The sequence below is a fragment of the Mustela lutreola genome, chromosome 8 (assembly GCF_030435805.1).
Source record: "Mustela lutreola isolate mMusLut2 chromosome 8, mMusLut2.pri, whole genome shotgun sequence".
Classification (NCBI taxonomy): domain Eukaryota; kingdom Metazoa; phylum Chordata; class Mammalia; order Carnivora; family Mustelidae; genus Mustela; species Mustela lutreola.
The window spans coordinates 6,096,004-6,119,726 of record NC_081297.1 but is presented as its reverse complement, the minus strand read 5'-3'; the positions used below and the strand labels follow the sequence as shown (position 1 = coordinate 6,119,726).

Genomic DNA, 23,723 nt, shown 5'->3' with positions numbered 1-23,723 from the left:
CCCATCTTAGGCCTCCCCAGTGGCCTCCTTTACCGAGGCCCCTGACCCATGGTGGAGAGCGTGCTGGTCGGTTAGCTCAGCCTTCCAGAAAGAGCCAAGCCCCTCGTGGAAAGGTGCCAAGACCTCTGCCACCTCCCTGGGCTCCAGCCCTGGGCCGGAGCATCCCAGGAAGGGGAAGGCGGAAACGCCCGCGCTCTGGTCTTCAGGAAACCCCAGCACCCCCGGGCGAGAGGGAATTTTGACCCTGATCCTGGCGCTGTAGGACCCCGAGCAGCCTCCTTCCCCAGCTTCCCCCCCCCCCTGCTCTGGGGGGATTTTCTCACGCTGCTCGGCCGACCCAGCCCAGCAGGAGCCTTAATGAGCGGCTTCTCTGTTACAGTGGCCGTCTGCGTTCTCCTCCTGATCAGCGCCCTCCTTCTGAGCGGGCTCACCTGGCAGCGGAGATGGTGAGTCCCGTAGGGTCAGGGTCACGAAGCCCTGGCCGGAGCTGGCAGGCGGAGCCCGGTGTGCGAAGAGCTCAGGCAGAGAAGCCCTCACCCTGTCCTCCTGCTAACCAGCAGCGGTTTGGGGAGTCACAGAGAACTGGTCAACCCACACATCCCCCAGAGCGGCCGGCAAGCGCCCAAGCATGAGGAGATGGGAAAGGAAAGGAAACTAGCATTGGCTGAGCCCCTACTGTATGCCGGGCTCCGTGCGTATGGCTGAGCCCCTACTGTATGCCAGGCTCCGCGTGTATGGCTGAGCCCCTACTGTATGCCGGGCTCCATGCGTATGGCTGAGCCCCTACTGTATGCCAGGCTCCGTGTGTATGGCTGAGCCCCTACTGTATGCCGGGTTCGTGCGTATGGCTGAGCCCCTACTGTATGCCGGGTTCGTGCGTATGGCTGAGCCCCTACTGTATGCCGGGCTCCGTGCGTATCTAAGGAACATTCCCACAACCTAACTTCTCAGGACATTTGAAAGAGCTGCAGGTTCCCCGATCCAGCAACGCGAACGGGGTGCACGGCAGAGGCCGACATAACAGCCCAAATCTAGAGCCCAAGGCCTTTCTGTTCCCGTCACGTGGCCGGACGGAAACCAAGGGCAGCGTCCCCCCGAGTTTTCCTCTCCTGTGCTCCCTGCTCGACCCACTGCAGACACTCAGACCAGCACGCCCTTGGCTGGGACGTGACCCATGTGTGGCCTTAATTGCACTAACTCTTGTTTTCAACAGTGATTGCCAATTAGAACAACCAGGAGAGAGTTGTTTTTTTTGTTTGTTTGTTTTAAATACCAATACTTGCCCTCCAGCCAGGATCCCTAGGACATCAATGCTCTTTTTTTGCCAGCTGGGATAGAATTCATCATTCTGACCATTTTATTTTATTTTAAGATTTTATTTATTTATTTAACAGACAGAGATCACAGGTAGGCAGAGAGACAGGCAGAGAGAGAGGAGGAAGCAAGTCTCCCTGCTGAGCAGAGAGCCCGATGTAGAGCTCGATGCCAGGACCCTGGGATCATGACCTGAGCCAAAGGCAGAGGCTTTAACCCACTGAGCCACCCAGGTGCCCCATTCTGACCATTTTAAAGTGCATAATTCAGTGGTTTTGGGCAATGTTGTATATATGCCACCACTGTCTCATTAGACATCAGAACATTTCCATCATCCCAAAAGGAAACCCTGTACTCCCAATTCCGCATTGCCCCCAGTCCCTGAAAACCACAAGTCAGTCCACTTCCCATCCCTGTGGATTTGCCCGTTTGGGACATTTCCCATCAATGGAACCATACAGTGTATGACCTTGTGTGACCGAGACACCAGTATTTCCTTAAAGCTCCTCAGGGGCACCAAAAACACACAGGTCCAGTTTTGACAGCTCTGTGCTAGGCCGGCAGTTCCCGAACTTGAGTGGGCTTGCTCCTCAGAAGCCGCTGAAGGGCTTGTTAAAACACAGACTGCCAGGCCCTGCCTCTGGAGCTTCTGATTCAGCAGGTCTGGGGTGGGGCCGCAGAATCTCCATTCCTAACCAGTTCCCAGGACATACTGATGCTGCTGTTCCGGGCACCTGACTTTGAGAACCGCTGCACTAGACAGAGTGTATGAAGGTCAAGGGAGTGAATTCGTTTCACACACACAGTCCGCTTTCTCCCTCCCTTTAGGCAGACCTCCTGTGTCCCTCTCCTGACTCTCGGGGACATTCCTAAAGCACCACCCCCTTGCCCCCCACCAGTGTGCCATCTAACCAACCTTGACGTGAGCTCCCTAGGGAGACCCTGAGAAGACACAGGCTCAACCCCTCCCTCAAATCCCAGATCCTACAGTTAGCCGAGACAGGGGAAACCAGCAGACGTCTTTGATCATTCTATCGGTCATCAGGCCCACAAATACTCCTGACTTCCCGCCTGTGACTCGAAGAGCACCGGTTACCGAGAAGCGGGGGTAAGGCCCCTGGGGTTATTCTATCAGGAATTACTCAGAGAGAGACCTGACCATCTACCAGCTTCCCCATTAGCTGATTCCTGAGGCGTTGTTTTAGGATTATGTGCGATGGGGTGTGTCAGGCGCTCAGGACATTGTGGGGACTCAACATGTGCTCTCCCCTCCCTTTGCTGGCAAGACTTAATACCTCCTCAAGGAAATTCTCACTCGGTAGCTTCAAGATGCAGAGCCTTCAGACACAAAGGCAGGAAGCTATTTGGGAGTGGCCAACATTTGGGATTTGTGTTGTGACGTAAAACTAGCCTAAAACTAGCTGAGTTCCTGCAAGCTCTCCCAGAATGACTGTCTTCAGGAGACGCACACTCCTTCTCCAAACAGCATTCTCCCACCAGGTCTCGCCAGCCCAGAAGCCTTCTTCGTCTGATGGTGCCCTCTTGTGGCTACACAGAAATCCTACATGTGACTTTTTTGTTTTCCGTTTTTTGATTTTTGGACCAATCACTAGGGATAAACAGCTGTTGGCTTCCCCTGACTCCTAACAACCAAAAGCCAAAAGCTGAATTTTCATGAATCTTGTGAACCGTTTTCAAGCACAGCCATTATTGAAAATTCAGTATGTAAACATAGTTACATAGATCATATTGAAAACAAAGTTAATACATACTGGAAAGTAGCCACTCTCTAATTACTTAACTGCTTTATTTGTTTTCAGGGTTATTTCAATCTATTGTCTCTATATTATGGAGGCATTGCCGCACGATCGTCTGCTGCTACTACACACCTCTTCCCAATTCTGTGTGCTGTTGTGTCACGTTGGTAGCTAGAAACTGGGCTTGGTGGGAGTCCTGGCACCACGGAAACAAGCCAACTTTTTCAAAGAGCTGGTTGTTAATCATTTACCAGCACGCTGTTCTCACAGCCTTGCCCCATGTGAGCTCCCAGGACGTAGGAAGAGATCAGACATTCCTGTGGACTCAGTAAGGGCTGGGGAAGGTCTAGGACTACGCTGTCCAACACACTAGCCACTGGCCACACGGTGGATATTTAAGCCTAAACTTAAATAAATGAAACAACATTAAAAATTCATTTCATCAGTGACACTAGCCCCATGTCCAGTGTTCAGTAGCCACAGATGGCCACCTCATTGGACAACGCAGATACAAAACATTTCCGTCATCAGAAAGTTCTTACAGGGGGCGCCTGGGTGGCTCAGTGGGTTAAGGCCTCTGCCTTTGGCTCAGGTCATGATCCCAGGGTCCTGGGATCGAGCCCCGCATCAGGCTCTCTGCTCAGTACAGAGCTGGCTAGAAATGGTGCTATCAATTCATGAAAGTCACTTAGCACAGTTACTATTATTATTCCTTTTCTGCACCTACTGCCCCCCCACATATCTCAAAAAAATGTATAGAATATCTCTTATATAGATGTTGATCAAAGACCACAAGCTTGCAGTTAACACAAATGAGTTCTGGGGATCGAATACACAGCATAGAGATCATGGGCAATAATCCTGTATTCTATATTTCAAAGTTGCTAGGAGACTAGATCTTAAATGTTCTCCTCGCAAAGAAGAAATGATGGTTATATGACACAGTGGAGGTGTTTGCTAGTGCTGCGGCGGTAACCGTGTTGCAATATAGTGATACAGTGTGTTAAAAATACATAAACATGTTGTATGCCACAAACTTATACCATGTTACTGTCAATCGTATCTTAATTTAAAAAACAAACACTATCTCAAGAACATCTGCTACGTGCCAAGCACTAGCTAGGCCTAAAGATGAATAGGAAGAGGAAAAAGACAGCTCAAGTACAAATTTTTAAAGCCCAAGATTGAGGGGTGATATAGGAGCAAAAAGAAAGGACACTTGATCCCACGCGGGGGTGTCAACAAGAGTAGACGGTGCCTACAGCCGGATACAGGAAGTTGCGAGATGTCTGCTCAGCGGCGGGGAGCACGGGGAGAGGTAACTCGGTGTGGATGGACGTGACAGTGTCCGGGAGAAGCCAGGCAGCTCTGAACATCAGGTTGTGAGGTGCGTGGGTAGCAGGGACGGCCGTGCTGTGGGGACGGACGGTGACCACATCATGGAAGCCCAGGTCAGCCAGAGGGGCCCAGACCCCATCTGAGGGAAAACAGCCACAGAAGCTTGACCTGGGGACAAATGGTAGCACTGGCCCTTCGGACTGTCTGGCTGCGACAGAGGCGAGATGGAGGGGACCTAGGAATCGTGGTGGCAGTTATGACGGAATATTTAGAGACACAAGGTGAGCATGAGCTAGGTCAGTGAGCGCACATTAAAAAGGAGGAAGAGAATCATGAAATACCTAAAGGGGGTCAAATGAGCGGGATTTGCCAGCGGATGGGCAGTAAGGGTTAAGGAAGATGGATGGAGCACGGATGACCCCAGATTTTCAAGTATGATGGGGGACCCCTTAGCCTCTTGGTGAAATAAATGCAAATGGCAGGACACCCCTTGGGGCATCAGTCCCCAAGCAGAAGTCGGTTCCCTGAGACCCACCCAGTCCTGGAGCAGACAAGGAAACTGAAGATCTGCTCCCCGCACAATGGTTGAATCTTCGTGCTGTAGGAACTAGGGGCAGGCAGTCGGGACCTCTGGAGGCTTGGAGAGGCCTTGGGGTCAGATTTCAGGCTGTGGGAAGGTAACAGGACCCCGGGATGGAATTTTAAGTTCGCAGGTCACTGGGGGTTTATGTTGAAGGCTCTCCGCACAGCGGGGTAGGGTAGGGATCACGCCTTTTTCTCCGTGCGATAGTACACCCACAACTGACTTAGCTGTCTCCCTGCAGGAGGAAGAGCAGAAGAACAATCTAGAAAACTGGGAGCGGTAAGAAGCCAAGAACAGCTCACAGAAGTCGTGGAGCCCAAGCAAATTCAAAGAAGTCGAACACTCAGCCAGGAGGCATCTCCCGGGACCTCTTGGGTTTTGGAAAACTCTTGACGTCGCATGCTGACCCACCAGACCACTGCAAGCTCAGGACACAGCCAGCTCCGTAGTACCAAGAGTGGACCTGACCGGCTTCTGGGCAGCAGATCCAGGGTCACTGGAGGAACAGGAAGCAATTGCTGGAACTGTGGGTCTTAGTTTCGCGGCGGCGTGGTCATTCAAGCTTGAACAGCATGGGACTCTCCACACCATCGCGGTGCCGAGAAAAGTAGCTTCGTGTCAATTTCACCCTAACTTCCCAGTTTAGGAAAACCCTAGCACGAATGTAAATAGACACACTCACGCACACACACACAGTCCCCTCCCTATGGAACTGGGGGATGGACGCAGATCCTTCCCCGGGGGCTGGTTGATCAGTCCATTCTCCGGGCCACATCCTGTAATGAACTCGGAATCTTTTTGTCCTTGGCTCAGTCCTCTAAACTAGCCCCCTTCCATGGACCCGTCAATCTGAATTTCTAAACAGAAGCCACAGCAGCACTCTTTGGGTAACACCGACAGAGGGCAACCCTCTGGGGATCCCAGGGCTTCGGCGTTTAGGATTATTTACTGGAGGTACGCTGGGAAAAGACGGGAAAACTAGGTCCCAGGTAATGAACTGTGCCTAATAAAAAGCTCTATGTGTACCTTACTAATGTTAGGGTACGGAGTCAACCACCCCTCAATTAGACAGAGAACACTCTCGACAATGCAAGTCACACAGTGAGGTTTATTTCCAGCTCGCTGGGGTCCAAGTATCCGCCCGGCACAGTGGGTTTCAACAAGGCCCCCGAGCACTCCAAGCCAAGGGTTTATATAGCATTTTCAAGGCACTTTTTCACAGCTACATACATATCCTGCGCCCCACTTTGACAGTTTAACTTTGTTTAACCTTTTGCCACCCCTGCATCACCCTGGCGCCATCCTGGCGGTTAAGTGAGATTTAGGTTTAGAAGAAATTTAACTTTATTTACATTTCCTTCTGCCTCCGCCTCCTTCAGTTTTGTGGGGAGGGCGACCTTAGGCCTTGAGGAACTGAGCTACTTGTCTCTGGAAATTGGGCCATTGAAGAGATAGCCTTTTTATTGTAAATCACCAGGACATTAAACTGTTAGCAACACAGTTAGCAAATCAGATTTACCTGGAGGCCAGGCTGAGGGTGGGCAGGGGGTGCATCTGCGGGTCTCTGAGTCAGCAGGTGCCGGCCGAGGACTTCCACTGATAAAAAGTTCCCGGTGATGCCGCTGAGGCTGGTCTCGAGACCACACTTTGAGAACCTCTGGGTTCTAGGCCTCCCCGCCCATCTACTCGCAAAAATCACGTGATTAAGGAGACTAGTGAAAGGTTAAAACCAGCCCATTTACATTTCTGAATTCAGGCCAGAAAAGTGTTATTTTAAAAATGGACAGGCAGGGCGCCTGGGTGGCTCAGTGGGTTAAGCCGCTGCCTTCGGCTCAGGTCATGATCTCAGGGTCCTGGGATCAAGGCCCGCATCGGGCTCTCTGCTCAGCAGGGAGCCTGCTTCCTCCTCTCTCTCTGCCTGCCTCTCTGCCTGCTTGTGATTTCTCTCTGTCAAATAAATAAATAAAATCTTTAAAAAAAAAAAAAAAAAAATGGACAGGCATCAGCAGGTCCATATCCAGATTAAAGAACCATTTTCTGCCCCGTCTAGGACTAACCAGGTACAATGACCATTCCAGGGTCCACTTCCCCATGCCCCCAAGTACATGTTTTCTGGGTTGAGAGGAATCTCAGACCAGAAAAAAAAAATTTTTTTTAGTGTTACTTCTCTTGAGTAAAATTGAACTGAATTATCATGACTTACTGTGGGGGGGGTGCATGAGAACAAATGTCTTAAATAATAATTAAGATGCTATTTACCTTTTTCATGCTCATTCTGAGTGTATGGTGGAGTTTCCAAAAACTACATGTTATGTGATGATGTCATCTCTCGGATGTCAACACGCAATGAGTTTATTACTGTTGTTTATGAAAGAACTAATAAATAATATTAATAAATAATATTTTTAAACTTTCTTGGTTTTAGTGTCTAAATGTGGTAAGAATCCCTGACTGTAACTACACAGATGAAAGCAGATAAAAGCTCTTTGGGATTCTCAATAGTCTTCTTTTTCTTTCTTTCTTAGGGAGGTAGAGCCCAGGAAGGGGCAGAGGGAGAGGGAGAGGGAGAGAGAGAGAGAGAGAGAGAGAATCCTAAGCAGGCTCCATGCTGGGCGTAGAGCTCGACGCCATGACCAGAGCTCTGTCCCATGACCCTGAGATCATAACAGGAGTGAAAATCGAGAGCTGGGCGCTCACCCGACTGGGCCACCCAGGCGCCTCGATACTTTTTAATAATGTACAGAGGTCCTGACAAATAGGTAACAAACACATCATCATTGGTCGTTCCAGAAATCCAAATCAAAACCACAATGCGGTACCCTCCATAGCCATTAAGATGACTCTCGGCCAAAGGAGAATAATAAACGTGGGCAAGGATATAAAGAAACGGGAATTCTTGTACATTCCTGGTGGAAATGTAGTAGGTGCGGACAATGTGCAGAACAGTCTGGGGATTCCTCAAAACATTAAACATACAATTACCACATGACCTGGCAATTCCAAGGGATACCCAAGTGAGATGAAAACCTACGTCCACACAGAAACTTGGACGTGACTATTTCTAACAGCGCAATAGCCAGACAGCCAAGAGGTGACAACAGCCCAGGTGCCCGTCAATGAAGAAATGGACTGGTAATTTGTGGTCTCCCCACACACCGCAATGTTATTCAGCCATGAAAAGGAATACAATACTGATACAGTATGGATACATGGTGCAATGTGGGTGAATTTCAGAAACATCTTGCTAAGGGAAAGAAGCCAGGCACAAAGGGTCCCATGTTATGAGATTCCTTTTATATGATACACCCAGAGTAGGCAGATTCATCGAGGCAGAAAGTAAATGAGAGGTTGGGCACCTGGGTGGCTCAGTGGGTTAAAGCCTCTGCCTTCGGCTCAGGTCATGATCCCAGCGTCCTGGGATCGAGCCCCACACCGGGCTCTCTGCTCAGCAGGGAGCCTGCTTCCTCCTCTCTCTCTGCCTACTTGTCACCTCTGTCAAATAAATAAATAAAATCTTAAAAAAAAAAAAAAAAGAATAAAAAACGAACCGAGAGTTGATGGAGGGAGGTGGGTAGAAGCTGGGTATTAAGGAGGGCGCTTGTTATGATGAGCACTGGGTGTATGTAAGTGATGAAGCACTGTATTCTACTGAAACCACTATTATATGTTAACTAACCAGAATTTAAATAAAAATTACAAAAGAAAAAAAAGATTTCTATAATAACATTAAAAAAAATAAAGTAACTTAAGGCACCTGGGTGGCTCAGTGGGTTAAAGCCTCTGCCTTCAGTTCAGGTCATGATCCCAGGGTCCTGGGATCGAGTCCCGCATCGGGCTCTCTGCTCAGTGGGGAGCCTGCTTCCCTTCCTCTCTGTCTGCCTGCCTCTCTGCCTACTTGTGATCTCTGTCAAATAAATAAATAAAATATTTGGTTTAAAAAAAAAAATGAGAGGTTAACCGGGGCTGCAGAGTGATTATTTCACATTTTACACAACACCTTTGTGAATGCACCAAATGCCACTGAAGTCCACACGTTTTATGGTTATGTGAATTTCACTTCAATTAAAAGAAACAAACAACAACAACAAAAAGAGATCCTGAAACCCAACTATTTGAGCATTGCGGGTCCCAACCATGGTTCTCAAAGAATGGTCCTCAGTTCACAATAGAGGGCCCCCGAGGGGCACAGGCAAAGGAGCAAGATTTCTCCAGTCTGAGGGGATCAGATGAGGACTCCTGTCTGCACTGTGGCCGGAGGCTGGAAGGGCTGAGCCTGGACCCCACCTCTGGACCCAAGAGTAGAACCAACCTCCCTCATTGGTTGCTTGAGGTGGACAGAAGAGTGAGCCGGAGAAGGGAGCACGGATGAAAGGGAAGCAGCCACACCTTTCTCTGTGCCTTTGCTTCCAGGCAGGATTATTCTATTATGGGAGAGCCTCAATTTTCACATCAGTCATACCCTTAGAAAGCTTAGGAGGATCTAGGTCAAAGCTCTGTCATGGGAGCAGGAGAGAAAAAAATGTGGACTAGGAGACTTGTAGCGCCAGCATCTGGGAGTGCTTCAGGATGTCGAAAGGCCTCCTGAGGTTCTTCTGACCGCGTGCGGGGCTGTCCAGGCAGAACGGGGACGCACACTTGGACTGGAAGGGAATTGGAGCAGGAGTGTTGAGCGGGGGCTGGGCGAAGGCATCAAGATGTGATTGTCAGTTGACTTGTGAGCCGGACCCAAGGGACTGGAGGCTCCTCACCCCTCCTCTGTCCTTGGAATGTGAGTTCCACGTGCCTCTCCCCTGAGAGGCTGCTCCAAGGACACAGCCTCAGATAGGGCTGTGGTGTGAGGACATCTGCTCAGTATCCGACACTGACCCAGTTAAGGCTTCTCTCTGAACTTCCAAGGCGCCCTGGGTGGGTGGGCGTGGCATCCACTAGGCTTGCTGTCCCCACCCCTAGTCACATCTGGTATGTAAACTCCCTTGTTTATTACAACTGCCACCTACCAGCTTGGGGCCACCTGCTGCTTCTTCAGTGGCTCCGTGCCCTCCTCCCACAGACAGATGCTAGTTTCAGATTTCCTTGGAGAAGCTCCAGAAGAGGTTGCAAACCAGCAACGGGTGAGCCAGCCAGGGAACCGGAGCAATGAGCCCTGGGAATGAGACATCGCAGGGAAATCCTGCATCGGCCAGGGACCTCTGCGTGGGGAGGGGCGGCCCACTGTCAGATGCTTGTTTGTGGGACTACAGGATCCCCTACTCCCCCTTCCGAACATACCAGCTGCTCTCAGGGGCTTGTTTGAGGAAGTGCATGCAGTTCTCCGCGGCAGAGAAGGGAAGCAAGGCAGCAGCGGGCTGGCCTCCGGCGCGGGCCATTGTGCGGGCCGGGAAGCCCGGCTCGAGGCTGAAGCTGGAGTTAGGAAGCTAGAGCTATCAGGGGAGGACGCTCTGGCGTCCCCCACTCTGCTGGCTTCGGGGCGGCCAATGAGGCGGGAGGGCAGGGTGATTAGAGAGGTCTCAGGCACCCCTGGGAGGGGAGCCAGGAAGTGTCTGGCTCTTGATCTCATCTTAGGTTTTGATCTTAGGGTTGCGAGTTCAAGCCCTGCCTTGGGCTCCATGCTGGGTGTGGAGCCTACTTAAAAAAAAAAAAAAAAAAGTCCGAGGTCTTAGCATACCCTTTGTAAAAAGCTTGGAGGGTTCCAGATGCTTTGGATTAAGATCTGGGCACCTGGGACAAAGCCTGAGTAGGAGTTAAGAGATGTAATCCCTGAAAATGTGATAAGAATGAGGACAAGGATATTGTGGTAACTGAGGAGAAAACAGGTGACATGTGCCCTGCCTTCTGACCAGTAATATGGGAACGTTTTAAATTGCAATGATCCGAGCGCCTCGGTGGCTTGGTGGGTTAAGCCCCTGCCTTCAGCTCAGGTCCTGGTCTCAGGGTCCTGGGATCCAGCCTGCTTCCATTTCTCTGCTTGCCTCTCTGCCTACTTGTGATCTCTCCCTCTCTCTCTGTGTCAAATAAATAAATAAAATCTTTAAAAAATAATTCTTAAAAATTTTAAATAAAATGTTTAAAAAAAAAAAAAAACAACAAAGATCCTAATACAATGATCCCAAAACTCCTAGGGGGAAAAATTGCATTCTTTCTCTTTCCCCTGGCGTTACAAAGACTGAAGGAAAAAAGGGGGAGGGGGTGGGCGGCTTTTTAAAATACACACTGCTTACTGTCGGAGCTCCCTTCCCCAGAATCCAGTCCACAGAAGCCAAAAGATTACAACAATCAACCAGAAGCTTTAGCCGTGGGAGTGGGTACCTGATTCCCAGCTAGAGATTGGGAATGAACGCTCAATAGATACAGAAAGCTGGAGAAGGTCTGTGGAAAAGAAATATTGAGAAAGGAATTTAATATGTAGCCAAGCAATGATTAAGGTAGACTTATGTAAGAGTTCTACTATCAAAAGTACACTGGTACAAAATTAGAATTTACTTTTCTCTGTGTGAAAGGGAAAAATTTTTCTTAGATGATTGGTTTGCTCTTAATAAGACATTGTAGACAAAGGCTTTTCTTTGCCTTTCTGTACCTGGGAAACTAAGATTCTGTGTTTTGTCTTTATCAGGTCTTTGATTTCTTAAGAAAGACCGTCTTCTCTGTTAAAGCTAAGTTGTTCACAACTTTGCAACTTGTGTTAACATGTTAAACTTCATGGGCAGCACTGTCAAATAAGAAGCAATGCTAAACTTTCTTTAGGCTATACTTGCAAGGAATTCCCCCAAACTCTGGAATGTCCTAGTAAAATGGTATCAGTCATAACTTTTGAGTGTATGTCAGAGAAACAAGTAAGCCCCTGGTCCGTTGCATCAGATGAACTCTCATCAGATCTGTAGCCACGGCCACTTCCAAGTCTTTGGCCATTTGCAGACAGTTATTGTTTTATCTACTCCTTGGCAAAAAGTGTTCCTGCAAAAGTGACTCATCTTCAGGGAGATTTGTAGAAAAAACTCTGACAGGTTTCTAGTAGATAAGATCAATTTGCCTTCATGTGGGAGGGATAATAATAAACCTTTCCAGAACCCCCCTCCCCAGGCTATCTGCACAGTCCAACCATGTGTTTTAGAACAGAATGGGGGACCCATCCCGGTTCTTTTCCCACATGAGTGAAACAGGTCCATTACGTGGATGATACAATGTGAACATGTGAAGATTTGCCCCTGCGGCAGGATGCCCTGCCGGCTTTGCAGGAGCACGTGTGGGAGGATGGGCAGCAGATCAGGGAAAATTCAAGACCCAGATACTACAGTAAGCTTTTGGGTGTCGGCTGGCCAGGTGAGACACCTGCTGTCCCAAAAGCTGTGACTACTAAGGTGCAAGCGTATCCAGCCCCTAAGGACATGAGCGTGGTGCGGGGCTTTGTAGGGGTTTGGGGACTTTGGAGGACTTTGGCCCAGTGTTCCTGTCCCTTACGCTGCGTGGCAGAGAGAGGGCACATGTGGGGCTCGGGGTCGGAGTAGCAGCCACCTTCAGGAGGCAGAAGTACTAGGAAAACGGATGAAAGTTCTGGGCATCTCCTAAGCAGGGCTGCCATTTGAGCTGGATGCGTCTAGGACTCGGGAAGGTAGGAGTCGGGCACTGGGGCCGAGACAACAGAAGGAGGGCGTGCCCCTGGGACTTGGGTCCTGGCTCTGGTAGAGGATGGAAAGTTGATCTAGCCCGACAGCCCACCAGCTCTTAGTGGCTCCACAGCACCCCTCCAGGTGGGTTCTCTCCCACGGCAGCCAGCACAGCAACCAGAGGGCGGAGTTCGGAGTGGGCTGGCTGCTGATCGCCCACGAGCCCTGGCTGCCGGCCCCTTGCACAGCGGGACAGCAGGGCTGCTGGAAAGGGATGAACCCTGTGTCCTGGACAGTGGGACGCAGAGTGGTGGGTGATTGCAAATCAGCCCTTGTGGGACCAAACGTGTGTGGAAAGGACCTCTGGGTCCCTCTGCAAGAGCCTGAGGCATCCTGACTGCTTTTCATTCCCCAGTTCATAAAGCCCTAAGGCTGCAGGGCCCTTCCATAGTGGACTAGACCTGTGAGGACCTTGCTGGTGCCACACGCCCCACCTCCATATTTTTCAGTGGCACCACCCTCTCCAACACGCTCTTAGAAAGCGTCCGTCCGAAGTGGCACCCCAAGCCTGGCAGAGTGCAGGCATCCCTGACAGGGGCCAGCATACTCCAGAGTGACCCTGCCCCAGGGAGAGCGGAAGACACCCACACCCACCAATCCAGCTGCAGCCCCAACAGTGGGCTGGGGGAAGACATCTGGTCTGACTACAAGCCCCACGCACCAAGGAAAGCTCAGGCGACAACACAGGTAGAATGCCCTGCGGCTCTGTGCCACCACAGCTCTGGCAAATGACTGGTCTGACGAAACTCAAGCCCAGGGCAGCTGCCAACTGCCCCACTAACAACACAAGGACCAAATCCCGCTCACAAAAAGCAAAGAAAGCCATTGTAGACAATCGGACTAAAGGCAGATGTGGCTCAGCCCCGTGCACACAACACACACAGGAGACGCCCCTGAAGTTCCAGGTTCTGGTGAATGAGGGACATTGCACTACAGGACATTAAAGGACCTCTTCTTCATTAGGCCACTACTTTCAAGAGCAGGAGACATAGCTGACTTTCTAGCAGGAACAGACACAAAGGGTTATGCAAAATGAGGAGACAGGAAAATACGTCCCAAATGAAAGAACAGGACAAAGTCACAGCAAAAGAGCTAAATGAAACACAGGTAATTAATATGTTTGGTAGGTGATTGAAAGTAATGGTCATAAAGATACTCACTAGACTTGAGAAAAGAGTGGAGGACCTCCGTGAGACCCTTAACAGAGAGATAAAAAAGAACCAATTGGAAATGAAAAACACAATAACTGAAATTAAAAATACACTAGCGGGAAGAAATAGTAGACGAGAGACAGGAGAAGAAAGGATCAACAACCTGAAGGAAAAAGTAAGGGAAAGCCATAAAGCTGAACAGGAGAGAGAAAAAAAATAACAATAACAAATGAAAAGAGATTCAGGGAACTTGGCAACACCATCAAGTGTAAAAACATTCACATTATAGCATTCCAGAAGAAGAAGAAAGAAAAGGAGGCAGATAATTTATTTGAAGAAATAACAGCTGAAAAATTCCTAAATCTGGAGAAGGAAACAGAAATCCAGATCCAGGGAGCACAGAGAGCCCCCAGCAAAATCCGCCCAATGAAGTTCACACCAGGACACATAGTATTTAAAATGGCAAAGAGTAGTTGATAAATAGAGAATTTTAGAAAGCAGCAAGAGAAAAGAAAACAGTTAGTTATAAAGAAAAACCCATGAGGCTATGAGCAGATTTCTCAGCAGAAACTTTGCAGTCCAGAAGAAAGTGGCATGGGAAGTTCAAAGTGCTGAAAGAAAACAAAAAACAAACAAACAAAAAACAACAACATAAAACCTGAAACTAAGAATACTCCATCCACTAAGTCCACCATTCAGAACAGAAGGAGAGATAAAAGAGTTTCCCAGACAAACGAAAGTTAAAGACATTCATCACCACTAAACCATCCTCACGTGAAATGTTAAAGGGGATTCTTTAAGTGGTAAGGAAAGACCATAGCAGGAGTCTAAGAAAAGTTGGTGGTACAAAAGCGGTAAAATTAAGTGCATCTATAAAAAAATCAGTCAAAAACCATTAGAGACTCTTAATCTCACAAAACAAACTGAGGGTTACTGGGGGTAGGGGGGTAGCGAGAGGGTGGTTGGGTAATGGACATTGCAGAGGGCATGTGCTATGGTGAGTGCTGTGAAGTGTGTAAACCTGGTGATTCACAGACCTGTACCCCTGAGGCTAATAATACATTATATGTTAATAAAATAAATTTTAAAAAATAAAAATAAAATTAAAAAATCAGTCAAAAGATTCACAAAATAAAAGCATATAAAGTATAACACCATATATCTAAAATGGGGGGGGGGGTAAAAATTTAGTGTTTTTAGAATGGATTCAAACTTAACCAACTTTATATAGACTGGTATATGCATAAAATGTTGTATATAAACCTAATGGTAATCATGAATCAAAAACCAATAGCAGATATGCAAAAATAAAGAGAAAGGAATCCAAGTGTGTCAGGAAGCCAGCAAACTCTGAGAGAAGAGAGCAAGAGAAGAAAGGAACAGCAAACAACTACAAAAACAAACTTAAAACAAGCAGAACAAAATGGCAATAAATACATATCTAACAATATAACTTTGAATGTACATGGCATATATGCTCCAATCAAAAGACATAGGGTAATGGAATGGATAAAAAAGCAAGACCCATCTATATGTTACCTACAAGAGACTATTTTTCAGACCTGAGGATACATGCAGATTGAAAGCAGAGGGACAGAAAAGCATTTATCATGCAAACAGAAGGGAAAAGAAGCCTGGGGTACCAACACTTATATAGGACAAATGGACTTCAAAACAAAGACTATAACAAGAGACAAGAGTGACACTGTGTAATTATAAAGGGAACGGTCCAACATGAAGATGTAACAATTATATTTACGGTCCCAACGGGGACCATCCAAATACATAAAAGCAGCTAATAACAAACATAAAGGAAGTAACTGATACTAATACAGTAATAGTAGGGTGCTGCTGCCCCTCGGAACAATTTGTTACTTAAACTATAACCCTGGAGGATTTTACTAGTTGCCAAGCACATTTAGATACTGCCTTAAGAAATACACATACTGGGGCGCCTGGGTGGCTCAGTGGTTTGGGCTGCTGCCTTCGGCTCGGGTCATGATCTCAGGGTCCTGGGATGGAGCCCCGCATCGGGCTCCCTGCTCCGCAGGAAGCCTGCTTCCCTCTCTCTCTCTCTCTGCCTGCCTCTCTGCCTACTTGTGATCTCTGTCTGTCAAATAAATAAATAAAATCTTTAAAAAAAAAAAAAAGAAATACATATACTGACAACAGGTCTTTCGGGAGAAGGACGATGTACGACCGTGAAGCCGGGCAGCTGGGGATGCCCGGCCCGCCCAGGGCGGAACGCCGCCTGCTTCAGGGAAGCAGGGCACCCGGGAACGCCCGGTCAGCTCAGGGTGGAACGAAAACCGCCTGCTTCCCTTATCCGTGGCCGCTCCTGTTGTCGCTCCTTTCTCTTCCCGGAAGTGCCCGTTGTTAGTCAGAGGAGTCCTCTGACTGTGCCTGGTCAACTATAAACTTGATCCTCCTTCTCGCTTGTCTGCAAGACGGGATTAACGTGTGACCTTCCTCAGTCCTTCTGCTGGCTATTGTTTTCTGTCTAATAAAAGGGAGACTGTGGAGTGGCTCGGGGCAGCCGTCCTGTTCGACTGCTGTCCCCTGCTCCCAGTCTTTTGCAGCTGACTGGTTCGTGCCTAATTCTTCTCTCGTCGCCGACTGGAAGCGGCAGTAGGGGACTCTAACACTATTTATATCAATGGATAGATAGATCATCCAAACAGGAAATTACCAAGGAAACAGTGGCTTTGAGTGACTCATTGAACCAGATGGATCTAACAGGTATATTCAGAACACTCCATCCTAAAACAGCAGAAGGCACATTCTTTTCAAGCGTCCATGGACCATTCTTCAGAGTAGATCATATGTTAGGCCACAAAACAAGCCTCCACAAATTGGAAAACAGTAAAGTCATACACCTTTTCTGATCCCAACGCTATGAAACTAGAAATCAACCACACACGTGTTCACATGTGCAGGTGTGCACACGTGCGCACACATACACACACACACATCTGGAAAGAACACAAATACATGGAGGTGAAATAACATGCTACTAAACAATGAATGGGCCAACCAAGAGATAAAAAAGGAAATTAAAAAATACACAGCGACAGGGGCGCCTGGGTGGCTCATTGGGTTAAGCCTCTGCCTTCAGCTCAGATCATGAGCCCAGCATCCTGGGATCCAGCTCCACATCATGCTCTCTGCTCAGCAGGGAGCCAGCGTTCCCCTCTCTGCCTACTTGTGATCTCTGTCTGTCAAATGAAAAAAAAAAAAAAATCCTTAAAAAAAATACAGAGACAAATGAAAATGAAAATACAATGATCCAAAATCGTAGGGATGCAGCAAGAGCTGTTCTAAGAGGGAACTTTATAGCAATCCAGCCCTGTCTCAAGAAGCAAGAAAATTCTCAAATACGCAACCTACCCATACACCTAGAGGACAAACAAAACCCAGAACCAGAAAAAGGGAAGAAATAATAAAGATTAGAACAGATACAAATGAAATAGAAACTAAAAATACAATAGAACAGATTGGTTAGAAGAGCTGGTTTTTGAAAATATCAACCAAATTGGTAAACCTTTAGCCAGACTTATAGAAAGTGGGGGAGGGAGGAAGAGCGAGAACTCAAATAAGCAAAGTCAGAAATGAAAGAAGAGAAATAAGAACCGACACCACAGAAATACAAGGGATTCGAAGAGAATATCATAAAAGATTACATGCCAACAAACTGGACAACCTAGAAGAAAGGGATAAATTCTAAAAACATATAACCTCCCTACATGGAATCAGGAAGAAATAGAAAATTTAAACATACCAATGATCAGTAATGAAATTGAATCAATAATCAAAAAACCCCTAATAAACCCCTAAAAAACAAAAGCCAGATGGCTTCATGGGTGAATTCTATCAAACATTCAAAGAAGAGTTAATAGTTATTCTCAAGCTACTCCAGAAATAGAAGAGGAAGGAAAGCTTCCAGATTCATTCTGGGAGGCCAGCGTTATCCTGATACCAAAACCTGATAAAGACACTAAAGAGAAAAAGAGAACTACAGGCCGATATTTTTGGGATGCAGAAGTCCTTGACATATATTAGCAAACTGAATCCAACCATACAATAAAAGTATCATTCACCAGGGGCGCCTGGGTGGCTCAGTGGGTTAAAGCCTCTGCCTTCAGCTCAGTTTATGATCCCGGGGTCCTGCGATCGGGCCTCACATCGGGCTCTCTGCTCGCCGGGGAGCCTGCTTCTACCTCTCTCTCTGCCTGCATCTCTGCCTGCTTGTGATCTCTGTCTGTCAAATAAATAAATAAAATCCTTTTTAAACAAAAAGTATCATTCACCAAATATATATGTGTGTGTGTGTGTGTGTATACATATATATATATATATAATATTCACCATGATCAAGTGGGATTTATTCCTGGGATGCAAGGGTAGTTCAACATTTGCAACACCATCAATGTGATTTAACACATCAAAAGAAAAAAAAAGGTTAAAAAAACATATGATCATCTCCATAGATGCCAAAAAAAATATCTGACAAAGTAAAACATCCAGTCAGGAAAAAAAAAAAAAAAATCCAGACACCCAAAAAAGTCAGTTTAGAGGGAACATACCTCAACATAATAAAGGCCATATATAAAAACCCCACAGCTATCATCAGATACTCAGTGGCAAAAAACTGAGAACTTTTCCCCTAAGGTCGGAAACAAAACAAGGATGTCCACTCTTAACATTTTTATTCTTCATAATACTGGAAGTCCTAACCACAGCAATCAAACAAACCAAAAAAAGGAAATAAAAGGCATCTAAATTGGTAAAGAAGAAGTAAAACTTCCACTATTTGCACATGACATGATATTATAAATAGGAAACCTTAAAGACTCCACCAAAAAAACTACTAGTGCCAATAAATGGATTCATTTAGGAGATAGGATATAAAATCATTATACAAAAATCTGTTGCATTCCTATACACTAATAACAAAGTAGCAGAAAGAGAAATGAAGAAAATACTCCCATTTACAATGCACCAAAAAAAATAAAAAATACCTAGGAATAAACCCGACAAAGGAGGTGAGAGACTTGCACTCTGAAAACTACAGAACACTGATGAAATAAATTGAAAATGACACAAACAAATGAAAATATATTCCATGCTTATGGACTGGAAGAACAACGATTGTTAAAATGTCTATACTAAGCAAAGCAATGAGCTTAATTTAATGAGATCTTTATCAAAATTCCAACAGCATCTTTCTTTCTTTTTTTTTTTTTTTAAGAGAGAAAAAGAGACACCACCAGGGGAAGAGCAGAAGGAGAGGGATAGAGAGAATCCTTAAGCAGGCTCTATGCATCCAGCATGGAGCCCAACACAGGGCTCAATGTCATGACCCGAAATAATGACCTGAACTGAAATCCAGAGTTGGACACTTCACTGACCAACCCACACAGGCACCACCAAGAGCACTTTTCATGGAACTAGAACATATAATCCTAAAATGTGTATGGAACCACAAAAGACCAAATAGTCAAAGCAATCTTGTAAAAGAAAAACGAAAAGTGGAGGTATCCCAATATATTTCAAGATATACTACAAGTCTGTGGCAATCAAAACAGTATGGTGTTGGCACAAAACAGAAACATAGATCAACAGAACTGAATAGAAAGTCCAGAAAAAAACCCATGATTATCTGGTCAATTAATCTTCAACAAAGGAAGGAGGAAAAGGATGGTCTCTTCAACAAATGGGGTGAGAAAACTGGACAGCTACATGCAGAAGAATGACACTGGACCACTTTCTTACACCACACACAGAAGCAAACTCAAAATGGATTAAGAACTTAAAAGTAAGACCTGAAACCATAAAAATCCTAGAAAAGGGCACAGATAGTCATTCATCTGACGTTGGCCATAGCAAGATTTTCTAGAGATGTCTCCTGACGCGAGGAAAACAAAAGCAGAAATAAACTATTGGGACTAGATCAAAAGAAAAAGCTTCTGCACAGCAAAGGAAACAATCAACAAAACTAAAAGACAAACTACTGAATAGGACAAGATATTTGCAAATGACATATCCCCAAAAAGGGTTAGTATCTAAAACATATAAAAGAATTTATACACCTCAACATCAAAAAACCAAATAATCCGACTTAAAAATGGGCAGAAGATAGGAACAGACATTTCTCCAAAAAAGACATACACGTGGCCAAGAGACACAAGAAAAGATGTTCAACACCACTAATCATCAGGGAAATGCAAACTGAACCACAATGAGATCTTACCTCACACCTGTTAGAATGGCTAAAATCAAAAAATCAAAATTACAAGAAACAAAAAGTATTGATGAGCATCTGGGGCAAAAGGAACCCTCGTGCGCTGTTGGTGGGAATGCAAGCAATGCAGAACAGGGAAGCCACAGTGCAGAAACAGTACGCAGCTTCCTCAAAAGATGAAGGATTTCTTCAAAAAATATAGGATTACCCTACAATCCAGTAATTCCACTACTGGGAATTTACCCCCCCAAAATGTGAAAACACTAATTAGAAAAGATAGATGCACTCCTATGTTTATTGTAGCGTTATTTACAATAGCTGGATTATGGAAGCCACCCAGTGTCTATTGACAGATGAATGGATAAGGAAGGAAAGAAGGTGTGGTATAGACAATCGTTAGATAGATCAAATAGGTGACAGGGATTAAGAAGATACTGATCATGATGAACACTGATAATGCAGAGAACTGTTGAATCACTATATGGTACACCTGAAACTAATATCACACCGTAAGTCAACTATACTGGAATTTTTAAAAAGGGGGGGGGGGTTCCTGGGTGGCTCAGTTAAGTGTCTGACTCTTGATCTCAGCTCACATCTTGATCTCAGGGTCGTGAGTTCAAGCCCCACATTGGGGGCGGGGGGCATAGAGCCTACTTTAAAAAAGAGAGAAGAAGAAATAACATGTATCATGTGTCATCTCCATGCTGAATGAAACTTTAAGAGAGAGCACATGCCTTACCACAGAAAATTTCCAGACAGAAGTTTCTCTGTTGGCCTGGATTGCATTGTAAAATCCCAGAACAGAGTCTTGGGCAAACTGTGATTAATGTAGCATGAAAAAGAAACAAACTTGTGTTGTTACAAGACACTACTATGTAAGGGCTGTTTGTCACTGAAGCCGGACCTGTCTGATTCTGACTGATACACTACCATTTGGAGATGCACAGAAATTGTAGCTTTGTATTTAATCGATAACAAATCAGGCCTTACCCACCAGTTGGCAGGAAAATTAAAATGAAGGAAACAAAATATCCTCTCCAATTTGAACAATTCCTGTAGGCAATGTTCAGTCTCTCTGGCAGTGCAGAGAGTGCTGGGGAGAAGTAAAGCTCATTCAGCTTCACAGCCATGGGAAAGAATCAGGGACCCCAAAATCCATCCTCTGCTTTCTCCAGATACTGATACTGATTGCCCAGCTGGAATTTTCAGCAGCAGCTATAACAGTAACAAGTTGTACCCCTAACTTTTTTTAGGTCTGACCACCATTCTTGATAGCCCTTCCCTACTGACCCAGATTTATCTGTTCCAACAGGCTTCCAAGATCATTCTGGGGGTTCTGAGACCCACTCAAGCCACCTAGGCTTCCCTCACTACACTCAGCCAGATGGAAAGTTTCCCAGCCAGGCTTGCAATGATTTTCTGTGTCCCAATGACAGAGTCTCTTCCCTCCTGAACACACGGCAGCCTAGGGGGCCACATGGCTGTGCCTCATGGTGGTGTGGGGACAGAGTAAGAGGTGTATCTTATGTAAGTCCCAACAGAACAGCAGAAAGCAGTCATCCTTCTTTCCACAAAGCCCCGCACATCTGACCCCATCATGCACCTGCCTCTTTCTCTGTCTTTCTCACCATCTCCTGATTTAAAAATCATCCCTTTTCCTGGGACAAGAAAAGGGCAAACATTCCCCCCAGATCATGGTGTCTGGACTCCATATATAAAACCCTAAAAAGCTAGCAATCAAACCTAGCAATGTGCTAGACCAGATGATAATTCTTTCTCAAGAACATAACCTGGGGCACCTGGGTGGCTTACGTGGTTAAGTGTCTGCCTTTGGCTGAAGTCATGATCCTGGAGTCCTGGGATCAAGCCCTGCATTGTGCTCCCTGCGTACTCTCTCTCTCTCTTTCAAATAAATAAATAAAATCTTAAAAAGAAAAAAAAAAAGAACATAACCTGCCCCTAAACCTATGTAATCTTTTGCTCCAAAATCTTAAACTTTGGGATAGTTTGTGAAGCACATGAGAAAAAGCATTTAATGTCATGCTGGGAAGCTCAAACCTACTCTGTCACTACCTAGCTAATGACCTTAGAAAATTTATGTAGCCTCCCCCATGTTCCATGTCGTCATTGGTAAAGTGTGGTTATTAATTTCTTTGATGCCTGAACAAAATGTTTATATGCAAAAAAACATTGATATCTTTGCTATCCAGAAAGTATTCAATAAATGTTGGCTAAAAATTGTTGGCTAAAAATTGGCTAAAAATTATCATCAGCATTAGTGACAATAATAATGAATCAAGATCAGCCATTTAAAAGCTTGAATACATTCCTGCCACATAACTCAGCAATTTTACCCCTAGAACAATTTTAAAAGAAACATATACACATGTGCTATATATATACAAATTTATATAGGGAGACATATACATATGTATGTACACACATATGTTAATATATAGGTATGCACACATAATTTATATAAAGATATGTATATTAACATACACAACACACTTACATGTGTACATACATATACGTATATTTATACACACACAAAATGTCCATACAAAAATGTTCATAGCAGCTTTATTCAGAGTTGCCCAAAACTGGAAACAACTTCATGTCCATCAGCAAACAGGAGAAAGATGAGCAGATCTGCATATTACAACAATCCTCCCTCTCAAGAAAAAGAAACAGACTACTGATACACACAAAATAAACTTTAAAAACCATTATACTGAGCAAAAGCAGCCAGACATAAAAGACCACACACTGTATGGTTCTACTTATATGACTTGAGAATGGGTCAATTTAAACTATGATGAAAGGAATCAGACCAGGGGTGGCAGGGACTAGTGTGGGAACTGACCGGGGAGGGACACCAGGGAGCTTTCCGGGGCGATGGAAACGGCCCATGACTTGATAGGGGTTTGGGTGCACGTGTTTGTCAAAATTTGTTATGCAAAGTCTATCTCAGCTAAAAATGTTAATCTTATGCTGGATATCAGGAACTATCACTGTTTTTCATTCAATCCAAGATGCTATCAGTTGTAAGCCTCATCATTATTTTATGTGCAAGAAAGAAAGAGAGGGACGCCTGGGTGGCTCAGTTGGTTAAGCGGCTGCCTTCGGCTCAGGTCATGATCCCAGCGTCCTGGGATCGAGTCCCACATCGGGCTCCTTGCTCCGCAGGGAGCCTGCTTCTCCCTCTGACTCTGCCTTCCACTCTGTCTGCCTGTGCTCGCTCTCACTCTCTCTCTCTTACAAATAAATAAATAAAATCTTAAAAAAAAAAAAGTCTGAGAAAAGATAGTGAGAAAACATATTGGTAACTATGTGGTAACCAACCAAACAATATGATTTCTCACTATCTTTTCTCAGACTTTAAAAAAAAAAATAAAAAAAAAAAAAAAAAGAAAGAAAGAGAGAGAGAGAAAGAGAAAAAGAGAGAAGAAGAGAGGAAGAAAGAGCAAGATCACTAAAACTACGACAGCTGTAAATGTTAGGGGACACCTGGGTGGCTTAGTAAATTAAGCCTCTGCCTTTGGCTCAGGTCTTGATCTCAGGGTGCTGGGATTGAGTCCTGCATCGGGAGCAGGGAGCCTGCTCCTTTCTCTCTCCCTCTGCCGCTCCCCTACTTGTGCTCTCTATCACACACATTCACTTGTTCTCTCTCTC

General features: G+C 45.7%; 1 protein-coding gene and 1 long non-coding RNA gene across 5 annotated transcripts in view; one reads left to right on the top strand and one right to left on the bottom strand.

Moving 5' to 3' along the window:
- IL2RA (interleukin 2 receptor subunit alpha) overlaps positions 1 to 6,776 on the top strand; it is a 47,368-nt gene extending 40,592 nt beyond the window's left edge. For 3 of the 4 annotated variants that reach the window (XM_059183741.1, XM_059183740.1, XM_059183739.1), the window contains exons 7-8: positions 380 to 446; positions 5,234 to 6,776. In XM_059183741.1, coding sequence (XP_059039724.1) covers positions 380 to 446; positions 5,234 to 5,258 — 92 coding nt within the window. In that variant the 3' untranslated portion in view covers positions 5,259 to 6,776. Of the gene's footprint in view, positions 1 to 379; positions 4,691 to 5,233 lie in introns of all 4 variants that reach the window. The other variant, XR_009356458.1, reaches the window with a different exon arrangement.
- Positions 1 to 23,723, bottom strand: part of LOC131838069 (uncharacterized) — a 66,507-nt gene that overhangs the window by 874 nt on the left and 41,910 nt on the right. The gene's annotated exons all lie outside the window — the stretch shown is intronic.